Genomic DNA, 23,636 nt, shown 5'->3' with positions numbered 1-23,636 from the left:
ACTTACCACAAATGACTTCAGGAGAGGCTTTAGTGACGGAGGTTCTGCTATGCAACGAAGAGCCCAAAATGATATGAGCAGAAGCAACTTAGCATTGCTCTCTGTCCCTGCCATTCTTTCTGTTTCTTTCCTTTTCTTCATGTTTTCCTCCGCAACTAGGGATCTAAGATTGGGAAGGGTCACAGCTCAATGGCAGCACACATGCTTTTCATATAGAAGGTCCCAGGTTCAATTCCTGGCATCTTCAGGTAGGGAATAAAAAAGATTCCTGTCTGAAACTCTGGAGGGCTGCTGCTAGCCAGTGTAGACTGTACTGAGCTATATGGACCAGTGGTCTGACTTACTATCAGGCAGCAACCTTTGTCCCTAAGAGTGGAGCTGCAGTGTAAGCATTCTGCATATTTCAACTAGCCACCTTCATCCTGCATTAATGTCATTGTACTGCTGCTGTTACAATTAAAATATTTTAGATTGTAAACTGATGGAAGGAATCTGTCTGATTCTTTGTAGAATACTTAATAGAGACTGCCATACCGCATTGTCAAGAAGGATGCAACATTTTTCACATCCTCCCTTTCTTGATTGTTACTAAGCTTTACTTCTGACATTCAGATGTACTGTTTCCTGAGCTTTCAAGTCAGTCTTGTTGGTGATCGCTGATGCCATTTAAGTAGACTTTCATATCCTTGCTAGAGAGCTGCCATATACTGCTGCTGCCACCAGCTTCTTCCCAGCCTTTTGGTTCTACCAACATATTCTCTGCTTGATTTTTTAAAAAAACAACACCATCAGCAGATCAAATTGCTAGAAAAGCAACAATAATGAAAATGACTGCAATTCGTTGTTTGTTCTAGAATATACTTTGCAGTTACCAGTTGAATGAGAGGGGTTTTTTTTGTCTGATTTTGTGTTCAAAGCTGGTTATTTTAGTTTTTGGGGCATCTTCAAAAATAGTACAGTGATTTCATGATGACCTCTGCTTATTGACTTCTGCTCCATTTACACAATGGGGTTTTCCTCCTCTCCCCTTCAGACTCCTGTCCTCATAATAGTAGTAGTAGTAGTCGTAGTAGTAGTAGTAGTAGTAGTAGTAGTAGTAATAATAATAATAATAATAATAGATTTATACCCCGCCCATCTGACTGGGTTTCCCCAGCCACTCTGGGCGACTTCCAACAAAATATTTTAAATACAATAAAACATCAAACATTGAAAACTTCCCTAAACAGGGCTGCCTTCAGGTGTCTTCAAGTCTGATATTTTTTTATTTTCTTGACATCTGATGGGAGGGCATTCCACAGGGCAGGCACCACTACTGAGAAGGCCCTCTGCCTGGTTCCCTGTAACCTCACTTCTCACTGTGAGGGAACCGCCAGAAGGCCCTCGGAGCTGGACCTCAGTGTTCAGGCTGAACGACGGGGGTGGAGACGCTCCTTCGGGTATACTGGACCAAGGCCGTTTAGGGCTTTAAAGGTCAGCACCAACACTGAATTATGCCCGGAAATGTACTGGGAACCAATGTAGATCTTTCAGGACTGGTGTTATGTGTTTTTGGCATGGGAAGCTGTGTAGGAAGGCTTGTGTGGGCAAGGGTACCTTCTGCTTGAGCTAGAAGACCTTGCGATCCAAGCCCAAGTGATGCTTCCAAATAAATGTGTTTGCATTCCAAGCCTAGGCCGATATCCAGAAGGACCTAATATACATGTGCAAGTGCTTTCATGCATGTCTCTCCTCCCTGCTCTGTGTTAGAGGTAATTCCCAAAGTTCCCCTAGGACAGTTTTGGGAACCACACTGATTTTCTCATGGCTCAGACCTTTGTAAATCGGATCATGTTTTATATAAGTAAAGTGTTTTGGTTTATAGTAATGCGCTTAAAATAGTAAATTTATGTACCAACTGAGAAAGTGTTTGGGAAAGAGACTAGGCTTGAGCATCTTGATTATAAGTGTCTGGAAGATCATGGCAAATAACAAGAGAAATACTGGAACAAATTCGTTTATTTTAAAATATTTCCTGCCTTTCTGCTTGTCACTGGCTGGTTGAATTATGTAAAATGTCAGTATCCTGGACCCTAATTGTTACCGCAGCTGCTGTGGCTGCTTCAGCTTCTGCATTTCTGCGGTAGCCATGGGAAGTGTGCTATATAACAACCAGAAATGGGTAGTACCAGATATTTTTTGTACTATGGGCGTGGGGTGTCCCTTCCCCTAAGCACTTGAATAATTTGAAACTGCTGGCTTATTCCAGCAGCAGGTGACTTAGGAATGTCCTGTGTTGAACACTGATGTACAATGCCCCCTCAAGTTCTCACATGTTACTGCTGGTGTTCTGCTTGCTTCTCTTTTTAAAAGTTGCATTACTAACACTTCATTAAATAGAGGCGTAATATTTAAGGTACCTTATAAAATGATGAGCACATTTAAAAGCTGAGGCCAGGATCCAAATACTTGCTTGTGTGAAAACAGGAACTTGTAGCAGCCTAGTAGAATTTTTCATTTGAGCAGCATACTTACACATCTTACTCTCCGTCATCCCCACAAACACACCATGTCACAAAGTCCTGTCATTTTTTAAAGCAATTTGCCATACGTGTAAGGAGCTGCTCTTTGAGAAGTACAAGTCGAAAAGCTTCCTATAGCTCACCATTTTTGGTATCCTGACCTTGCTACATTAGAACACACTACGTTACCTATTATGGCATCTGCAAACAGACTCCTTTAACTTTTATTTTAAGTTTTGTGTGAACTGAATTAATTGCTGTGACTCCATGGTAGGTGTTCCACAAATACACATTACCAACTTTTATTTAGGAATGTATGTGCTTGTTATATTTGTAAGCCATCCATATAACGTGGTTCCCTAGGGTGATTTATAGACCTATTGGAAATAAAAAAGCAGCCCACAGTTTAAACAGTAAAAACAATTATAATTAATACAAATTAGAGCAGGGAATCCTAGAGAACCAGCTTAGACATAGCAGCTAAAACTATTTAAAACTGTCAAAAAGATAATTTGGTTCAAGAGTCTAAAAGAACCAGATAAAAGTAGCATTTGTAATTAAAAAGTCTAGAAGAACAAAAAGATAAGCCTCTCTAGGGACAGCATAAGAGGAGGTGAGCTGTCTGAAAAATACGCTTTTCAACTTCTGTTGTTAAATATAACAATGTACTGCTACTTGCATTCCGTTTACTTCTATTAAAAGTCTTTAATGTATACTTATACTGTAATAATAGGTGAAATAGCTAAACTGACTTCCCTATCAAGGCTAAAATACAAATCCCTTTTATTATGGAACTATTTACTGTTTTACAGTGAATTCTTCTAATATAATTGAATTATTTAAAAGTACAGAACTGCAAAAGGTGTTTTAAATAAGCAATACAGGCATGTTTTACTGTTGCTGAATGTGTCGTCATTACATTAAAACAGATTTGGGTACAAAATAGCACTTCTTGCTTAAAACTAACAACAGATGTCCTGTTCTGCAAGACATTAGTGAAAAGCAATGGCTGTTTAATGTCCTGATTTAACCAGTTAATATTTATTTAGAGCTTGAGAAGAAAATGTCTCTTACTCCACCTGTATGTGATACTAACAATAATATTTAAGCTTTTAAATAGGATTGTGCAATGTTCTGTTATGATTGTCAGATATCAGAGCAGCACAATGCAGTCATGGGAATAGTGCCAAATATTGGATAAAATGTTTTTGAGTAAGGAAATGGAAGCTTATTCCATAAAGTAGGCACTGGTTTTTTGCAGCTCTCTCTCCCCCCCCCCCCCATCATTACTGTCTTCTTGTAAGTTCTCTCTGTGTTGTTTTTTTTAACGCATATACAGATACCCAATACCCCTCCAAAAGTGAAGTTTCAAATGGAAAGGGGGTCTCCGTTAATAACAGCCATTATCGCCAGAATGACGCTAATGTGAAGCTCAAAGAGAAATCCTCCACACGAACTGAGAACGGCTTCAGAAAGAAAGATAAAAAGAAAAAATTCTGGAGTACTAAAAGGGACTCTCAAGATTTGGAGTACGAGTCTGCTTCGGAAGCTGGCAGCTCCCTTGATGAGGACTACGGTGGTAGTGATGATGTGATGGAGGATGGTTACAAAACTAAAATTCTTAGTTTCCTGCAAGATGCTTCACTGGGTGAACTCACTTTGATCCCCCAGTGCTCTCAGAAAAAGGCTCAGAAGATAGTAGAGCTCCGTCCCTTTAATAGTTGGGAAGCTCTGGTAAGTCTGCATTCATTCTTTAAAATATATATATATATACAGCAGGTAATATAGTCAAGGATGCCTTAAATCCAAAAAGACATAGATGGGTGGCCTTTTCCTGATTAGGCTAAAACACTATGCTCATTCTAAGCCAATAGCATTTCAAATAGTGTCAGATGACCTAATTTTGAATGAATTAAGGGGTGATTTTCCTGAAAAACCCAAGCTGATTGGCTGGCAACACTGTCACTCACTCTTGAGCACCGAAACTTGGTTCATTTCACTGTAGAAGAAGAATTTAGAGCTTTCATTTGGGAAGCTGTTGTTTGCTAGCCTGTTCTGATCTGCTGCAGCCGAGAAACCATGCAGAAGGCAAGAATGTGGCAGAATTTCTGCTGCAACTACTTCAGAGAATCAGCAACCAACTTCCAGGGTTGCTCCATGATTGAAGATGCCAGGATGGATATTTTAAGCTTCACTGAAGAAACGGTTCCTTTGATGATTTTTCTGGTGGTTGTTCCTCCTTTTAAATCTTTATGCTCTGTCTTTTTAACACTGGTTTTATTAGCTGAGCAATGTGGCCATTTTATGGAGTGCTGTAGCTTACAGTTTTCAAAAGCAATGTCAGAAAACCTTAACATAGGAAAGGAAAGAATAAAACCTAGCTAATGGTGAGTACTTGGTACGGTTTCCCAGTCATTGGACTATTTATTTTTCAAATGTTTGCTATAATTGTGTGCTTCGAGCTATGTATGTTCCAGGAAAGTGAATAGCCTCTAGCCAGAGCAGTCTGATTTTGTGTTTGAAAATGCTAATAATTCAGAAGAAAAGTTGTGGAATTACAGTATTTTTAACTTTGTGATTTCTGTTTGATGTGGTTTTAGAGAAATAGTAGTAAATGGGCCCTTTTGACAGTTAGGTGTTGTACCGACTGTATTTTTAAAAGTAGTATTCTCAGGTGTGGGGGGGGGGGAGTTGATGGGAATTGCATTTTTATGTATATGTTCAGTTTTGTTTTGTTTTGATTTTAAAAGACCACTATTATATATGCTGTGCACAGCATATATAATAGTGATCTTTTAAAATAATGGTGCATTTCATCATTAGTTCCTAGGATGACTTGTTCAAGTTTTCAAACTTTTATATTTTAAAGAGTGTACGCAAATTCACAGAAGTGCAGCTTTACTGAAATGCTGCTTCGGAGACTGTTTTGCCTGAAGCCTTTGCCTTTGAACGGAACATCTGTCTGTTCTGAAACATGTCGAGCTTCGCCGAGACAGATTCTTTGCAAAAGTAATTGCTAAAGGGCTGCCATCCTCCGAAATAGTTCCATACAATTAAGCTGTGTGGGCCTGTTTGTATTAAACAATCCCTTTCATAAGAGCTCTTTGTCAGCACCCGGAGAGCTGCATAGTTGCTGTAACTACATGCCCACAGTTTTAATAAAATGCAGCAAATTGGAGATCTTGAAAGTTTGAAGGAGTAGCTTTTAAATGTGCTTAAGGCCGACTCTGCAGAGCAGGCCAAACGTTTTTGCTACTAAGTAGTAATGCTATCTTGACACATGTTTAAATCTAGCTTTATTTTGCTGAATGCAAAAGGTAACCAAACAGTTTTAGTCTACATCCAAAAGGCACATGTTAGAAGTATTTAATTTTATTTTAGTGTTTCCATATTTAGTCCATGTTTTTAAAATTTGCATGCTTCCTTCATAGTCTGAAATACCTTAATTCATGGAAACTGTAAATTTAGATTAGGCTTCTTTAATCTGTGTGTAAAATCATGAATTTAATTAGTGGGAAATATGCCTAATTAGTGGCAAAGTCATTATTTACTGTATTTTTCCGTGTATAAGACTAGGGTTTTTTTTACCAAAAAATTAGGTTTAAAATTGGGGCTCATCTTATCCACGGGTAGTGCTGAGGGGTATTTTCCTAATTTAGAGTCCCCAAAAATAGGGAGTGTCTTATACATGGGGGTATTTTATACATGGAAAAATATGGTAAATATGTTGGGTTATATCCAAATTTCCTTTCCTCCAACAGAAGGGGTTCTCTCCTGAGGAAGAACACCTTTGTGTGCAGGTCATTTTGCCTGCTTATACTCTTATATAAAGAAGACATGTCTAAAATTTGTGAAAGGGTATTAGTGCTTATTACAGAGTAGTGGGGACCTCATCTGAACTATTTATAATTATGTGTAGCTTATTTTACTCTTCCAGGGGAGGGGGGGGGAGAGAAAGCATGAAGTCTGTGAAACTAGTGTGTATATTGTTACTCTCCCCCCCCAAAAAACACCTAATGGACAATGTGAAACTTTTTCTGTTAGACAATATGCATGCAAGATCCAGTTCTCCGTAACAGTCCGGCAATCACAGGTTAAAATGAAATGTGTATACAGAGACCTTAGTTCTGCAGATCTCATTGGAAAGAATAGAACTTGGCTAAATTGAGGGCTTGATTCAAAGACTTCAGAGACATACACAAGCTTTGGGAAGTATTGAGCTCAAGCTACCTATAGGTTAGGGTGCTGCAGCTTGGCAGTAGATGCATTGCGTGCAGAAGGTCCCCAAGCTGAATTATCTTACATCTTCAGTTGAATAATAATAATAAGAGAGAAACCTTGGAAGAACCAGTGGCATTCAGAAAGGGCAACAGATCTGTGCAGGGGGTAGGTGGGTGGAGGCAGCGAGGTACATTTGCCCCAGAACTCAGAGGGCTAAGCTGGCAAGGGGACCCGCCAGGGACTGGCTGCCTTTTTTGTTTTGTTTATAACATTACTCTAATTAAGACTGCTGCCCTGGGCCTCAGACAACCTCTGCACTTAACTATAGACATATGAAACTGACCTAAACCAAGTCGGATCATCTTGGCCAGGACTGCCCCACAGGCCCCTGCAGAGGTTTTCTAGGTCTTTTGGTAGTGGGACTTTAAAATGCTGAATTGTATCCAGATTGCAGTTGTACTTATCAAATGGACAAACCTGAGCAGCTTTTGCATAAACTGCCTATCATATTGTTCATGAGGCTCAAGTTGGAAAACAGCTGAAGGTTCTTCTTGTTGTAACTTGGAAACAGATGTTAACAATCTGACATGAAACAAAATGGGTGGTTTTTATAGCAGATGGTTTCACTTGAGGTGCATTATTTAAAGATTATAAGTTTTATCTTTATGCCAACCTGAGCTTTAGGCATCTAGAATAATTAATAGAATTTTTAATCTCCTGTTTAAAATAACTTTGTGGGATTTTTTCAAACAAACAAACAAACAAACACGCTTTTCTACTCCTGGTGGTTCAGTGTTGTTTAAATTTCAAAGTATTCTGTTGATGTTTAAACTTACTTTCAAAAAGACTTCACCACAACAGCCAAATCAAGGTACCGTGAATGTACAGAAATGCACTTTTCAAACGAGGTGTTCCTTTCTAATGGAAATTAGTGGCAAATAGATTAGTCAGAAATTTAAGACTTCTGCACTGTTTGCTTGCTTGCTTGCTTGCTTGCTGGGAGTTCTTGATAGGTCTCACTCTTTTAATATTCTTCTCGCATCTGGCTCAATCTATCTCATTTTATTTATTTTTATAAGAAAACTTTTAGCCACCCTTCATCATGCATGCTAGGGTGGGTTACAGTACAGTAAAACAACTGTACAAGTAAAGCAAATTCAACACAGCTTCCAAAGACACCAAAATACTGGGTTTTATATAATAAAGCCATCCTCCTAGTACAGGGGTTTCTCCCCACATGTCCCCATACCTCCCCTTGCAAATCTACTTGTGGTGGTTGAAGAAAACCACAGAACAAATGTGAGGGGGAGTGAGGGAGAGAGAAGAAGTACAACTGAGGCAACTTCTTTGGATACAACCCAACGAATCACAATTTCGATGCCTTACTTGCAGCTGTAACACCCCCCCCCCCAAAAAAAGCGCCTGGGCAAACCAATGTGCCAAAACAACAGAAGTGTCAGTGTCATTATGCATCTGCAGGAGGATATTCCACTGTCAGGGTGCCAACATAGAAAATGTATTTGTCCTAATGGTGGAGCAATGAGAAGGGCCTCCCATGATATGATATGATACGATACGATAATCTTTATTGTCATTGTCCCATAAAGAACAACGAAATTGAAAAAATCTACTTCATACATTCAAAAACCAACAAGCCTGCTATCCCAGCCTGGTTAACCCCCTAGAATCTCTGATACCCCATAATTAAATACAGCATTTTGTGTCGCCTATAAATAATTCGTCCTAACAAACCCTGACTCCTCTCCATGGAGCACTCAGTCACAGTGTCTGCATGTGCCACCATCTTGCATACTTCTTGCATCTTGCATGAAGAGTACCTGTAGGCCAGGCTTCCTCAGACTTGGCCCACCAGATGTTTTTGAGACTACAGTTCCCATCATCCCTTGCCACTGGTCCTTCTAGCTGGGGGTGATGGGAGTTGTAGGCCAAAAACATCTGGAAGGCCGAGTTTGAGGAAGCCTGCTGTAGGCTAATGCAGAGAGAGTTGGTCATTCAAGGATTTGGGTGTTCTACCACCTCATTCTGCCACAAGTGTAGACTATGCCATGCTTTTTTAGTACAAAGGAAACAGAGGAGTTCCTTTTTAGCTCATGTTGATTTTTCAGAATGCTTTGAATGGGCTTTATAAGCAAGCCATGGTTGTGAAGCAATCCTCGCAAAGCAAAATAAAACAAAAATACCTTTTCATTTTACACATTATGCATGAGATTAAGATGCTGTATTGTACTCATTTGCAATAGTGAGCCCGACAAAAGGCTATTATAGCTTTGGGATTAGGAAAATATTAGCTTGTTTTTCATTCTGTTCCTCATATCCTTAAATTACTTCCCTGTTTAAACAAGTATGGAGGGTGGTTCTCTGCTGCTAGAGGCAGTCTTAGAACTGTAGCCAGATCTGTGACAAGTATTGTCCATGTTGATTATCTTGACACTGAAAGGGCCTCCCTGATGCAAGGGAGATGCAGGAACATGAAGGCCGTAACTACTCATGTCTGTCTTATGCCACAACAACCCACATTGCAAACTGGTGGCACAGCCTTCAGCAGATCAGAGAGGCCATCTACAAATACTTGGAAGGCTTGAGTCAAAGACTAAACTTCTTGGATGCAGCATTGAATAGCATTAACTTTTTGTTGCTTCTGCATCACACTGTTGACTCATATCAAGTTTGTGGTCTACTAAGACCTTTCGTTCCTTTTCACATGTTGTTGTTTAGTCGTTTAGTCGTGTTCGACTCTTCGTGACCCCATGGACCAGAGCATGCCAGGCACTCCTGTCTTCCACTATCTCCTGCAGTTTGGTCAGACATGTGTTTTCACATGTACTACTGGCAAACCCAGTTCCCCATATTTTATTTGTTCAGCTGGTTCTTCCTGCCTAAGTGTAGAACCATACATTTTTCCCTATTGAAATTCATTCTGATAATTTGGGCCCAGTCCTCCAATCTGTTAAAGTAATCTTGAATCCTTATTCTGTCTTCTGTGGCTTTAGCTACCCCTCCCAGATTGGTATCGGCTACAAATTAAATGAGCATCCCCTCGGTTCCTTCAGCCAAATCATTTATATGGACATTGAAGAACAACAGAACCCTGCAGTATTCCACTTGTCACTTTTTTCCAGGATCATGAGGAACCATAAGTGAACTCTTTGGGTTTAGTCAGTCAACTAGCTACAAATCCACCTAACAGTTACCTCACCTAGCCTACATTTTACCAGCTTCTCCACAAAAGCAGGATTTTGTCAAAAGCCTCACTGAAATCAAGATACACTAGAAAGAACAGAAGCTGATTTGTTTAAAGTATCTAATGCTATATTTCAAAAATATATGAGTAGGTGCAAAAATTATACCCCGTTATACTTTCAGTAGCACATTAATTCTGTTTCTTGTAATTGAGAGAGATTGTTTTGAAGGTTTTTTTGTGTGGATAAAGATCCTTCATCTCTCATTTGGAGTTCAGCCAGACACAATAAATAAAAGCATACACACTTTTTTAAAAAGTATAGTACAGCAATTTCAATGTAGTCCAGCTTATCTTTAGCTCTGTGTTGCCCTCTGCTGTTGAAACATGGATTTTCAGTTTTCTTACAATGTTCTAAACGTGATCACTAAAAATGATATTGATGTCGAAAAATTGAGTGGGTTGGAGCCATTCCATGAACAGAAGATAACTCCGAAACAATGGATGCACCTGCAAGAGAAAGAGGGGTAGGAGGCAACTTTTTCTCTTGCAGCCCCTCAATAGCTACACTGTCCTGGAACAGCTTTTTAAGGAGCTGCAGAAATAGAGAAAGAGAAGGACTCCTAGTCCTTCCTCTGACAGAAGTGGCCTGTGAGTGGAACTGGATCAATGCAACCCCATATTTTTGTGCTTCTTGATGTGAGATAGCTCACCCTAAAAATGCATGAACAAATTTCTGATTATATACACAATGAATGGGATTCAACTAAGTTTTACTTGGATTGTACCCATTGAAATTAAGTTACGAGGTCCCCTAATTTAAGTGGTTCTACTCTGAGTAAAACTTAGTTGAATACCACCCATTCATATTTTGTGTGGGCAAGAAAATGGAGATAACATGCTATTCCGGTTTTGGTTTTTTAATGAAGGCAAAGGCAATCTGACAATCACCCAAACACCACCCTTCTAACCTCAACGTTGCCTGTTTTTCCTTTGTCTCAGTCTCAAGCATTTTTAAGCTGGCAGCTGAGTTTTCCATCTTCACATTGCCTTTTCCTACTGAGAAGGAACTCTTTCAATGTAGGAGGGTTGCTGGGACAAAATATCAAAGTAATAAAAATGTGTTCACTGATAAGTAAATCTTCATAAGCTTTAGATGTATGCCTACCATTGCAATTTTAATTAATGAATATCATGGTATTTTGGAAGAATAATTGAGTAATTTGGGGCACCAAACTCCATTTGAGTCTCTTCAGGCTCAGTTTGATTTTGCTGTCTTTATGTTGAAGTAATGCCTTGCTCTCTGCACTCCCCCCCCCCCCATGATCTCTCATAGTTCACAAAAATGTGCAAGACCAATGGGTTGTCAGAAGATATTATATGGAACTGCAAAATATTACTAAGAGAGAGAGCCGTCGTGTTACAGCTAATGAACAAATGTGAAGAGATCTCAAATAAACTGACCAAGCAAGTGACGAGGATCACTGGAGATAGTGGAAGCGGATGGAACATTGATCAGCCTTCCATTCTGAATTCAAGGTTGGTAGGATTGCTCTCAAGTGAATGTTACATAAGTACCATAAAAGAAAGGTGTAAGTAATAGTTGCTAGAAGTTTGGTTTCCAAATCCTCGAAGTCTAGATGAGGAGACTGGTTTTGAAAAATGGCCAGCACCCATGGTGCCCTATCCATATGAAGCAAAACCACTACTCTCATTCTCTCTCCTTGTGAAAATTGCATGTTTTAGAATGGCTAGTCCAGAGGTCCCCAACCTTTTGGCAAGTATCTTTGGTAATCAAAACTGTCATGAGCACCACTAAATGGCTATTTCACAGAAGAAGAAAACTAGTGATGCTTAGAACCCCCTCCCTAATGGGCAGAACACACATTCACACCCCAAATGAAAGACAGACAAAAAAAAAAAGCAAGCCACCCAAATAACATAAAAGCTCCAAATACCTTATTTTAAAAAGTACTGTACTACATTTCTGGTAAACATCAGGTCATTAGGTTTGAGTTTCCATGAGTGTTAATGGTGCATTTTCTTCTTTATTATCAGCATGGAGCTTAAGCCTTATCAGAAGATTGGTTTAAATTGGCTAGCACTTTTGCACAAGCATTCGCTAAATGGCATATTAGCTGACGAAATGGTAAGTTGACATTATTATCACTTCAACTAGTCATTAAATTTATAACTGCATGGCCAGTGTTTGCAAATTATCTGAGGCTGGCCTTAGCTAACTAGGAAGACTGATCTAATAGAATAGGAAATGGTAAGGTTTGCTTCTGCTACTCAGTAGCGAAGTGTTTAGTAGGAGAAACTAGCTTGTGGCCTGCTACACAGTTTTCCAATAGTTTTAATAGCTGAGCCGTTACAAATGAATCAGGATGTGTTGACAGTAGCAATCATACATGCACATGGTTGGGCATCGGAGAGAAAGATCCTCGTGCTGTTCTAGAAGGAAAATGAGGAAAGAAATTCTTTGCTGCCCCAAAATGATTTTTAAGTTTTCATTGTCTCTAGGGCAGGGGGATGTTTAGTGGGTGGTAATACTGTTAGTTGCTACTAGCAAGAAGGGAATGAGTGATTTTAACATTCCTGAGACTTGCCAGGGGTTACAGACTATGTCCATTCCCCTCCCTCCTTGAGTCCTTGTGACAGGTGGAGCCTTCCTCCAATGATCAACTACTTCCCTTGAGCTTGAAGTCATGGGTGCTTTAGCTGAGATTCCTGCATTGCAGGAGGTTGGACTAGATGACCCTTGGGGTCCCTTGCAACTCTACAGTTCTGTGATTCTATGAAGTATAGTCCCAGGTCTGAGCCAGAGAACCTTGAGTGGCAGAGATAGACGTTGGGGGAGCGGCTCAAATGGTACCTTGTGCTTCACCAGGAGGAACAGGGGTCTCCATAGAACTCCTCAAGTTAGATCCCAGGAGAATACTGGGCAACCTTTGCCTCATTGGCTAGTGATATTCCATTCCTAAGAGGAAGGCCTGTGAAGGGACAAGGTTGGTTGCTGGGGGTTGGACTAGATGACCCTCGTGGGCTCTTCCAGCTCTACAATTCTATTATTCTAAAGTCAAGAGGTGTATGCTAATTGTATCTGCTTATGTACTCAAACCACTTAACTTTTAACTTTACTAGCTGGCTCCTATGTGATGGATAATGTGGAGACCAGAGGTTTTGACATGCCTCTGACAGCCAAACCTGGTTACGCGGTTCTTAAAGAGTAGGGTTTAACAACATAATATTTTTGAATACAAACCTCTATTTTCCAGTTTTAAAACCCAAAACTAGCTCGAGAAATATTATGGGCTAACATTTCATTGTTTAACTTTATCAGTACTGTAAAGGCAATAGTATTTTATTTTAAATTATCTCAACTTTTACACAGGGTTTAGGAAAAACCATTCAAGCAATTGCATTTCTGGCATATCTTTACGAAGTGGGTGATGTAGGTCCACATTTGATTGTAGTGCCTGCATCAACAATAGGTAAGTAAGGAACTTATTTTCTTATTTTTTAAGGCTCCAATTATAAACAGGCTTTGTGGGATTAAAAATCAATATCAGTTTACTTCAAGTAAACATGTATACTACATATTGCTTTACTATATCTATGTGCATATCCTACTTTTTTTTCAAGGAAGCTCAGGGCAGCACACAATAGTGCGTCCCCCACTAAACTCTCAATTAGATACGTTGGGATGAGAGATAACGACACTGGATGAGTTTCAGAGCTTAGTGGGTTTTTGAACTGAGGTGTTCTTCAATGAAGTCCACTCTTTTGGCTGCACAACAGTGATTGTAATCCACACAGTATTCTCGACTTGTAGTTTAGTAAAAACAAAACTGGGATTAACATTAATCTATATGCACACTTAGCATACTTTTGTAATTATTTAATTCATTTTTTAAAAAACAGATAACTGGATAAGAGAAGTGAACCTGTGGTGTCCTGAACTCCAAGTTTTATTTTATTATGGTAAGAAATTATATTGTTTTAGAATAAAACATTTGTAGCTAAAATGCAGACAGTACTACTTTTTACATGTATCAAAACTCCCTAAACAACATTGTGAATTGCAGAGAAGTTTGAGGCTTTAGAAAGCGATTCTCTAGAATTGGGGGGAAATGAAGTCTTATTTCTGTCTAGGCTCACAAGAAGACAGGAGGCATCTCAGAATGGATATCCATAATAAAGTTGCAGATTTCAATGTCATTGTGACAACGTAAGTACAAGGACTGCATGAAATTTAGCCACTTGCTGTTTCGTAACCAGGCACTTCTTTCAAACTATCCCACATGCTGTTCAATTTAAATCTGCTAGGTCAGTCCCAAACATACCTATGCAGAAACCAGGCTGGGGCTGTACAGATGGGAGTAAGCTGGATTCTTATTGCCTAGGATCACATAGAGCACGTTTTTTTACTCCAGTGGTATCCCCACAGGCAACCCTTCCCCTTCTTCTGTACAGGCAGCTTTCCACTTGCACAGGGTTTGTGCTCCTGGCTGCCACACACATCAGCGGGACACATGTAAGTCCACCCTGTTCTGCCCCTTTGCAGCACTGAAAATGGGGTGGGTGGGTGCTGACTGTGTGCAAGTGAGTTGGTGCCTGTATAACAAAATGTTTATTGTTCGCTCCTTTGGGAAAAAGAAAAAGAAACGTTACATTGGGGGAAATTGTTACAGCGAAAAGACCTCTGTTCTCATGGCACTCTGTGCTCCAACCCCTCCCCATTCACAGGGGTCCCAGAAGGGCTTATACTGCGAGTTACTTGGCTATGTACAGAGCATGCAGAGATCGTATTTCCCTCCAGGAATATGTGCTATATAAAACATATTTCTTCATACACAATAAGTCATTGCTCATAATGTTGGGTATTTTCTAGGACTGAGTAAAAAGTCATTACAGGATTTGGCATTGGGGAAAATCAGGAAGACAGTATTTTGGCAACATCAGTCTTTTTAACCACATTGTATATAGTAAGTGCATGCAGAGGTGTTGTCTGTAGTAGTTGAAAATTCATATAAAATTAATTGCTGGGTTTAGACTTCCCTCATTTGATCCTAATTTCAGAGTCGTGTGCTGACTATTGAGTGTTACTATAAAACAGTCCTGGCACTCAATACACAATTTACCACTTGGGGGTATCTTCCTATGTGTAGGAAATGAGCTCTGTTCATGTCATGGAAATACTGTTCTACATTTTGTGCTACAGCATTGCATGAGAAGTGAAACAAAAACTGAGGATATTCTTGAAAGCACAAGAAGTGCTGTAGCACTGTGCAAACTCACTTGCCCACATGTTTGCTGAATAGTACCAGCAGTTGCTTTCCTTCCACTCACGTTTCCTTGGATCTAACACAGGGTTAAGTTGCTGTTGCCTCTAGATTGAGTATTGGGTGGAGGGCATTACAGTGAGAAAACGCGACCCTATGTTATCACAGCAGTGTCTCCTGGCCTTTCTGAATGTCAGAATATACTGTATTTGTAGTTCAATTTTTCCCTTCTGTGTTAAATCAACTTGCATTGGGGAAGGGATGAGAACAATCATGCTAGCTGTTACCATCCACCCTCCATGAGTTGGAACAATAATTTCTGAAGCAAGGCTCCTGCCCTACTAATGAAGGCTTCTTCCATGATTTAGAAGCCTACCATATTGTGGGACACATACACAAGTAGGAAAGGTCCCCTGTTGAAGAACCCCCCCCCCCGCCAAAATTCGTGGAGGGCAATGGGGGCAGATTTGACACACTAGTCTTGCTTCCCCTCTCCTCACGTGTTGGTTTTACACAGAAGTAGAACACCTGAATGAGATGTGTGTGTGTGTGTGTGTGTGTGTGTGAGAGAGAGAGAGAGAGAGAGAGAGAGAGAGAGAGAGAAATAAATAAAAAAAATATAGGGATGTATGCTCATAGTTCATTCTCTTGATAGGTATAACTGTGCAATTAGCAGTCCAGAAGACCGCAGTCTGTTTCGTCGGATGAAAATTAATTATGCAATCTTTGATGAAGGTCATATGTTAAAAAACATGGGTTCTGTTCGCTATCAACACCTGATGACAATTAATGTAAGATTTTGATGCCCTTTACCACTCTTGGTACTTAATTGTAAATGTTACCTTAGGTTTTCAAGTTTTGTTGTGTCAGTGAAATTGTGTTAGAATGTGCATGAATTGCATCCTGTTTTTTGCTTTACAAAATTAAGCTGTAATTCTAGGCACACCTATCCTGGGTTTATAAGGGTAATGATAAACTGCAGATAGTTTGAGAGTATTTGATTGCTCAACAGTAAAATCATTCTCCTGTTGAAATGTCATTTTGAATAGATGATCTCATTTTATATCTGCTAATGGCTTTCATTTATTTATGAAAATAGGCAAAAAACCGTTTGCTGTTAACAGGGACGCCAGTGCAAAACAACCTTTTAGAACTTATGTCGCTCTTGAATTTTGTCATGCCACGGATGTTCAGTAGTAGCACTAGTGAAATTCGGAGGATGTTCTCCTCTAAAGCAGTAAGTATACTTGAAAAACATTTTTATGACTCGGAATCATGTACATTTTTCATAATGATTACTGTCTTTATAACTTATCCTTGCAGACCACCTAAAAAGTCATTATGTAGTCTTCATGCATACCACCACATAATACCCCTGTTTTGTGCTAGTGGAGCTAAAGTAAATGCTTTAGAAATCACAACCATTCACTACAAAACATTCCCATTCAGAACATTCCTTTTTATTAAATGGTAAAACTATTTCTCAGCAAACTTGATTGCATCCACTGTATGCAATTCAGCATATGTTTTTCCTCTCCAGAAAGCAACCGAGGAACACAGTATATATGAAAAAGAGAGAATTGCACATGCCAAGCAGATAATAAAACCATTCATCCTGAGAAGAGTGAAAGATGAGGTATGTTTGGTGGTTTGTTTTTGTTATTTTTAGCCTATACTGGTTGCTTTAGACTAACTTAAATCACCTGAACACAGGTTTCTTTGAACAGGAACAGCCTCCAGCTCAGTATGTGCTGGTTCTAAGTCTAAGTTCAAACGCTCGATAGCCAAATAATTCAAAATGTTGTTTTCTCCCACCAGGTCCTCAAACAGCTGCCTCCCAAAAAAGATATTGTTGAACAGTGTGAAATGTCTGAGAAACAGGAAAAGCTATACCAAGATCTGTTCAGCTGCTTAAAGAAATCAATTGACAGTCATGGTGCGTTGGTGTTTACATCTTCCTTTTATCGTATATGGAGCAGGAATACTGAGCTATTCTATTGTTGTGGGTATACTGATAGAAAATTTACACTGGATATTTACATACATTTGTTTTCTAACCCTAGAAAAGAATTCAGAAATGGGCAATGTCATGATGCAGCTAAGAAAAATGGCCAATCATCCTCTTCTTCACCGTCAGTATTATACAGCAGAGAAACTTAAAGTGATGTCAAAACTTATGCTCAAGGTAAAGTGTTGGATTTGAATAATCCAGTAGGCTCTTGGTGCATTTTAATTTGGTTATTAACAGATTGGTATTTGCACCAAATAGTTATTGTTCAACTATGTGTCCTGCATTTAATAAATTATATCATTTAATGTCTCAAACTATCAATAGAGAAAGCTTCCTTAGGAAAGCATTGCTGGAATTCTAAACATGTCACAGATTGAGGGATGAAACAAGACAAAGGGTCCAGTTTTCTGTGATCTGCCCACACTAGAGGAAACAGATGGGAAACTTTAAAAATAATTTATCTCTGTAAATGAAATCGAGTATGTACCAAAAACAAGAAAAGCACAAGTAATATTTTGATGTCATTCAGCAAAATGCAACCAAATAAAAACCAGTAAGGCCAACCCTTTCTCTCCCCCTCCCCCAAGTTACAAGACTAAATAATTTTGTAGCACCTTAAAAACTGACAAATTTATTGAGCATAAACTTCGATGGACAATAGCCTCCTTCCCCAGATACAAGAAGTTCTAAACTGTGTGTGTGTGTGTGTGTGTGTGTGTGTGTGTGTGTGTGTATGTAACTAAGGAAGTAAATATAACATTAAACAGTCCAAAGAACAATAACACAATATGTGTTCATTTTCTCCCCCTTTCTCTTCCCACTCACACCCCAGCAAATATCTCATAAGGACCATTCTTCACTTGAGCAGGTGGATAAGGGAGGAGTGGGGCAGTGTACTGTCCCCCTTTTTCTCCTGTGCCACCACTTCATCGTAGAATACAGTTGTTTCTGACCTTTGTTGTAAACTTACATCCTGCTGTTATAATTGCTCTTGGGAAGCATGGTTTTCAAGACATGTGTGGTATACATAGCTAACAAGGCAGGATTTGGCCTTGCCATTTCTTGGTTGTATCACATTTGTACAGAAGTTGACATTCCAATCCAATCCCTAATCTGCCAGGTCTGAGAAATAATTCTTCAAGAGCTAATTGTACTCATATGAACCACACTGCAGGTAGTTTTATAACTCTCTGTATACAAATGTCACAATCTTTTCTCCAGCTCTAGGATTAGTCCCAATTTTCTACTGAAAAGACAATCATAAACATTTTTACCTTCTGTATAGGCATGGCACACATGTCCCCCCCCAAAAAAAACCCTATATTATCTGAGAGATGAGTGGGACAGGGAGGTAATTGTTGCCTATTGTCAGGCTTATTCTTTTTGTTCTAACATGTTATGACTATTGAATGTATCTAAAATTTTCTAACAGCACGTACACTAAAAAATCCATTAGTAAACTTAAGAAAGAAAGCCTGATGAAATATTGGTAGTTCCTAAATAGCTTGCTTCATTTTGATTTATGATTATTTGTTTTAGGAGCCTACACACTGTGAAGCAAACCCTGACCTTATATTTGAAGATATGTCTGTGATGACAGATTATGAATTGCATTTGCTTTGTAAACAGTATGCAAATATTAATGACTTCAAGCTTGAAATGGATCTAATTTTGGATTCTGGAAAATTTAGAACACTAGAGCGCATTTTGTCTGAATTCAAAGAAAAGGTTTGTTCTAAAAGTATATTTTGGACATCCTAGAACATACACACATCTTACACATACAGTGGTACCTCAGGTTAAATACTTAATTCGTTCCAGAGGTCTGTTCTTAACCTGAAACTGTTCTTAACATGAAGCACCACTTTAGCTAATGGGGCCTCTTGCTGCTGCTGCACCGCTGTTCTCATCCTGAAGCAAAGTTCTTAACCCGAGGTACTATTTCTGGGTTAGCGGAGTCTGTAACCTGAAGCGTATGTAACCTGAAGCATATGTAACCTGAGGTACCACTGTAAATGTGCTGATATCAGTTGTGCTGTGCTTTAATGTCACTAAATTCTGTAGAAAGCTGTTTGAGTGTTAGGCTTGGATGTCAGAAGTCTTACCTCAAATTCCTGGCAATATGAGAATGGATGGGAGCCAGAAAAAACCCTAGTCAGAGTTCAGAAGTCAGAAGATTCCTTCCCCTCCACCTCCCCACCCACACCTTGGCTTGTAATTAACCCTGGTTAAAGTTCTTGCCTGCTCTCCAATTTACCCCTTGCTAGTATCTGTATAGGGTGGCCTTCTCCAACCTGGTGCCCACCAGGTGTCATGGAACTTTTAACTTGCATCATCCCTGACGATTGACCATGCTGGCTGGGGCTGTTGGGGGTTGTAGGCCAAAAAATCTGGAAGACCCCAGGTGGGGGAAGCCAGCAGGGACTCAAGTTTTCATTCTTCACCCTAAATTGGCACTCCATTGTCCTTGAAGAATAGGAAACATACCTATGTAACAAAAATGGACTCAGATATTGTTCAAATATTTGTTGAATTTGTTGGCTGTTGAGTACTCAGTCAAACAAGAAACATAAAGGCTTGTTTTGAAAACACCTGAACTTTCCCGTCTTGAGATCTAAAATACACATTGAACTGCTGAAACTTGGTACTTCAGATCACAACACATTGTTGTGCTATGTAAGCCAGGGTAAAGTAATTGAATCCTGGGGCATTTTCTCTCTATTCCCATGTTTCATTGCGAATATACTGGTTGCTCCAAGTACAGTCTTGCCTGTGGCTTCAAATCATTACTCAGCACTTGTAAGTTTGCAACCTGTAAAAAGGCCAGCATGCTGTTTATCTCCTGGTTGTTCCGTAGTGTTGAAGAGAATTTGAATCTTACACAAGGTGGCTTTTGTTCAAGTGCCAGAACTCTGCGGATATGTATAAAACAAACTTTCAGGTGCATGCATGGGTTTTTTCTTAAATACTTCTCTTCCTTCCTTTAGGGTGACAGAGTTGTCCTGTTCAGCCAATTTACTATGATGCTAGATATCCTAGAGGTTCTTCTGAAACATAAGCAGCACCGATACCTTAGGCTGGATGGAAAGACACAAATTTCAGACAGGTAGGTGAAACTTCCATAAGAACACAAGGAAGCATTATCGGGTCCCACTAATAGTCATTTTTGCCTCTATTCGAGCTTAACTCTGGGAAATGCTGGGGATTAGTGGAGATCTATAAAACAGCTCAAGTTAATGAAAAACTCTTGAAGCAAGATGGTGAAAATTTCTTCCCTTCGTATAATGCATAGAATGAAAGGAACTGGAAATAATTGCTATAAAGCCTAAAACAAAGATAATAATTACACAGTGCACAGTTGATTGAGCTAACTGTAGACATGCTGTCTGGAAATCATAATATAAATGACTAATGAGCGCCGAAGCATGGAGCCTATACATGGCTGAATTCTCTGTACCCCGACTAGCAATTGACAGAGCAATGTTTATTCAGAATGAAGTCCCACTGTGTTCCAGCAGAGTTCACACTCGGGTTAGTGTACATGGAATTGCAGTCTGAATGTCTGAACTGACTCCATTGAAACGTATTGCATGAAAGAAATATCCGTAGGGTATGATCTAAAATGGTTTGCTTGTGAACATGCTGGACTTGAGCATACCTATGTGTGTCAGCTCAAATAGTTGAAGGCAAAACAACAATAGGCTTGTATACTGATGACTTCCGGTCAGCGCCAGCGATTAATGGCGGATTTTCCCCCGAGCTCCGGGGGAAGTCTGCTCAGCGGGTTCGGGTCCTGCCGCTACGGCGAAGTGGCAGAAAGATATTTCTAAATTTGTCTGGTGACTGCTTTGCTTTCTCTCTCTTTTTGGTAGGATACATCTGATAGACGAGTTCAATTCAGATATGGGTATATTTATCTTTTTGCTCTCCACAAAAGCCGGTGGTCTAGGGATTAATCTGACCTCAGCCAATGTGGTCATCCTCCATGACATTGACTGTAATCCTTATAATGACAAGCAGGCAGAAGACCGATGCCATAGAGTAGGACAAACTAGGTAAGTTTTTAGTGTATGAGGAGAAACTTTAGTTGTAAACAAAATAAATTATCCACGATACACTGCATCAAATATTCTAAATCTTTAGAAGAGATTTTTTTTGTGTGTGTAGAGGTGTAAGCAAGTTGGTATAACTGGTATAGCGTTGGATAAAACTTGAATTCATTTCCCATTAATTTTATATTGGAATATTTTTTCACAGAGGTGTATGTGATGAGACACAGTCTTCATTAAAAATAATTAATGTGCAAGCACTGTTGTTTTCTGTAGAACTGCTGGAAATTTAAATGGAAATAAAACACTGATGACAAAATCGGGATTTACAGAATTGTATGAACACGTTCTTTTTATTTTATTTTAAGAGAAGTGAAAGTGATACGGCTCATAAGTAAAGGGACTATAGAGGAATCCATGCTGAGAATTAGTCAGCAGAAATTAAAGCTAGAACAAGACATGACAGCAGCAGATGCAGGTAAGCTCTTGCAGCACCATTTTGAATATCCTAAGTAGAAGCAGCTCTGGGCCTCAAACTGTGAGAGAGATCAAAGAAATACAATATTTAGGTTCATTGTGCCGGGAGACCTATGGGGAAGAGAAATGAATAATTTATGGGCAGTTGAAGTTGTGACTTTTTGGGTTAAGATGTTAAAAAGTAATGCAAGAAACTCAGAATGTGCAGTTAAAGCAATATTTAATTTCACCAATTTGTCAACACATGGCAGCTCTTAACAGCTGGTGCAATGGCAGATTCATCACAGTACTTTAAATGTAATGGATGTTGGAAAAGATCTCTTATATTTCTCCTGTTCAGACATACTTCTAAAACATTGTTTTGGAATAAGAATTCTAAAGGACAAGAATTTAATGGGGAAGGAATTTAATGGGAAAACAAGTAGCGTATTGCTGTTTGGACAAATTTGTGAATTCAGTTCCAACGCAACACATTCCTTGCACCTTATTTCCAGAATAGAAATCTTGTGTTGATTAATGGATATCTGAAGCTTTCTCAAAGGCAGGAGCCTTGGTAGTGTGCTCAGTGTAGCATTTTGAATACTAGCCCACTGCTTTGATGGCTTTCTTAAGCATTATACCACTTTTTCACATCTAGCTGGATGCTAGATGCTTACAAGCCAGATATTTTACTGTGCCACTTACCATACTTAGATCACAGCTTATGCAAGCATAGTATCAGGCTCAGCACAACAGTACAAAACCTAGAGACTTGCATGGTTTGTGTCTCTGGTTTTGCAAGTACATATCCAAGCTACTCTTTACATCATTAGTCCTTAGCCATAATGTAATACCCAAATTGATTTGAGGTCACTTGGACCCCCCAGCTTTAGAAGTCAGCAAGGTTGCAGAAGGGGATGGATTATTGGTTGCAGGTTTTTTAGCTGTGTAGAACGCTGATTATTTGGTTGCATGAAATGATTCTTCACAAATACACCTCTGATGCATTCTTTTTATTCTGCAGGAGAAGAAGGGGCCATTCCAGCAGATATAGCAACGCTATTAAAAGCATCATTAGGTCTCTAATAATAATATAAAGAAAAGTGTTGTAGATATCTTTTTAATTTGAGGGGGGAAATTAAAATGTGGTGCTTCAAGAATTTCTTGTTATTAAAAACATTTGTATGGACATTTATAACTTTTTGTAATTTCCTTGTATTACTCATGGTATAGTTTCTTTTCCTACCTACTCTGCTACTCCGAGCAAAAAGTAGAGTTGCCACAAAAATGTAGTGCATAAAATGCCACATAAGCTATCTTACCAAGGCAATTTTAAAATGGGATCCTAGTTTGAACTGAACTGCTAATGCTTAAAATTGTTCCATATTTTTGTAATTATTTCTACCTCCAAATATATATATAGAACCTGTCTATTTCACTGGATGTGTGGGGTTTTTTTTACATGTGCCTTATTTGAAATGCCCATATTGTTTGTCTCTCTGCTTGTTTTTATTTGAAGTACTGTAATGTTTTGTATCAAATTGTTCACAAAATAAAAATTGAACCTTGGCTGATGGTGTTTTGGTAAACGGTTTTTTGAAACCCAGAAGGAGTTTCATTTCATCTGGGAACATAATGTCATCATAAGTTTAAGTTCTTCAAATATACTTTTTATTAACTATGGGAGAGTTGTGCTGAGGTTTTCTGGGCAAGGAATTGGGCAAAGAATTTCAATTGCAGTTGGTTTTAGAAAGTAGTGGACAACAGATCTGTTCTCCAGAAACTTTGAAACTAGTGAATCACATTTTGTTTTGATGTCTTGTACAGATTAGTTTGTCTATAGATTATATAATAACATTTACTGACTTTTATTGTTTATACATAGTTATATTGTGGATAAAAACTTCCTTGAAT

At 39.1% G+C, this 23,636-nt stretch overlaps 1 protein-coding gene across 5 annotated transcripts in view; it reads left to right on the top strand.

Moving 5' to 3' along the window:
- Positions 1-23,291, top strand: part of SMARCAD1 (SNF2 related chromatin remodeling ATPase with DExD box 1) — a 44,823-nt gene extending 21,532 nt beyond the window's left edge. For 4 of the 5 annotated variants that reach the window (XM_083571074.1, XM_083571073.1, XM_083571072.1 and 1 more), the window contains 16 exons: positions 3,841-4,235; positions 11,258-11,460; positions 11,980-12,070; positions 13,316-13,415; positions 13,846-13,905; positions 14,077-14,152; positions 15,862-15,997; positions 16,306-16,443; positions 16,747-16,842; positions 17,025-17,142; positions 17,270-17,391; positions 18,757-18,945; positions 20,205-20,323; positions 21,090-21,272; positions 21,635-21,744; positions 22,747-23,291. In XM_083571074.1, coding sequence (XP_083427200.1) covers positions 3,841-4,235; positions 11,258-11,460; positions 11,980-12,070; positions 13,316-13,415; positions 13,846-13,905; positions 14,077-14,152; positions 15,862-15,997; positions 16,306-16,443; positions 16,747-16,842; positions 17,025-17,142; positions 17,270-17,391; positions 18,757-18,945; positions 20,205-20,323; positions 21,090-21,272; positions 21,635-21,744; positions 22,747-22,808 — 2,198 coding nt within the window. In that variant the 3' untranslated portion in view covers positions 22,809-23,291. Of the gene's footprint in view, positions 1-3,840; positions 4,236-4,498; positions 4,889-11,257; positions 11,461-11,979; positions 12,071-13,315; positions 13,416-13,845; positions 13,906-14,076; positions 14,153-15,861; positions 15,998-16,305; positions 16,444-16,746; positions 16,843-17,024; positions 17,143-17,269; positions 17,392-18,756; positions 18,946-20,204; positions 20,324-21,089; positions 21,273-21,634; positions 21,745-22,746 lie in introns of those variants that run through there. The other variant, XM_083571075.1, reaches the window with a different exon arrangement.
- Positions 23,292-23,636: the final 345 nt, after the last annotated feature.

The sequence above is a fragment of the Podarcis filfolensis genome (genome assembly GCF_964270895.1).
Source record: "Podarcis filfolensis genome assembly, chromosome: 9".
NCBI classification, from domain to species: Eukaryota; Metazoa; Chordata; class Lepidosauria; order Squamata; family Lacertidae; genus Podarcis; species Podarcis filfolensis.
The sequence above is the reverse complement of the archived record's forward strand: the minus strand, read 5'-3'. Positions and strand labels throughout refer to the sequence as shown.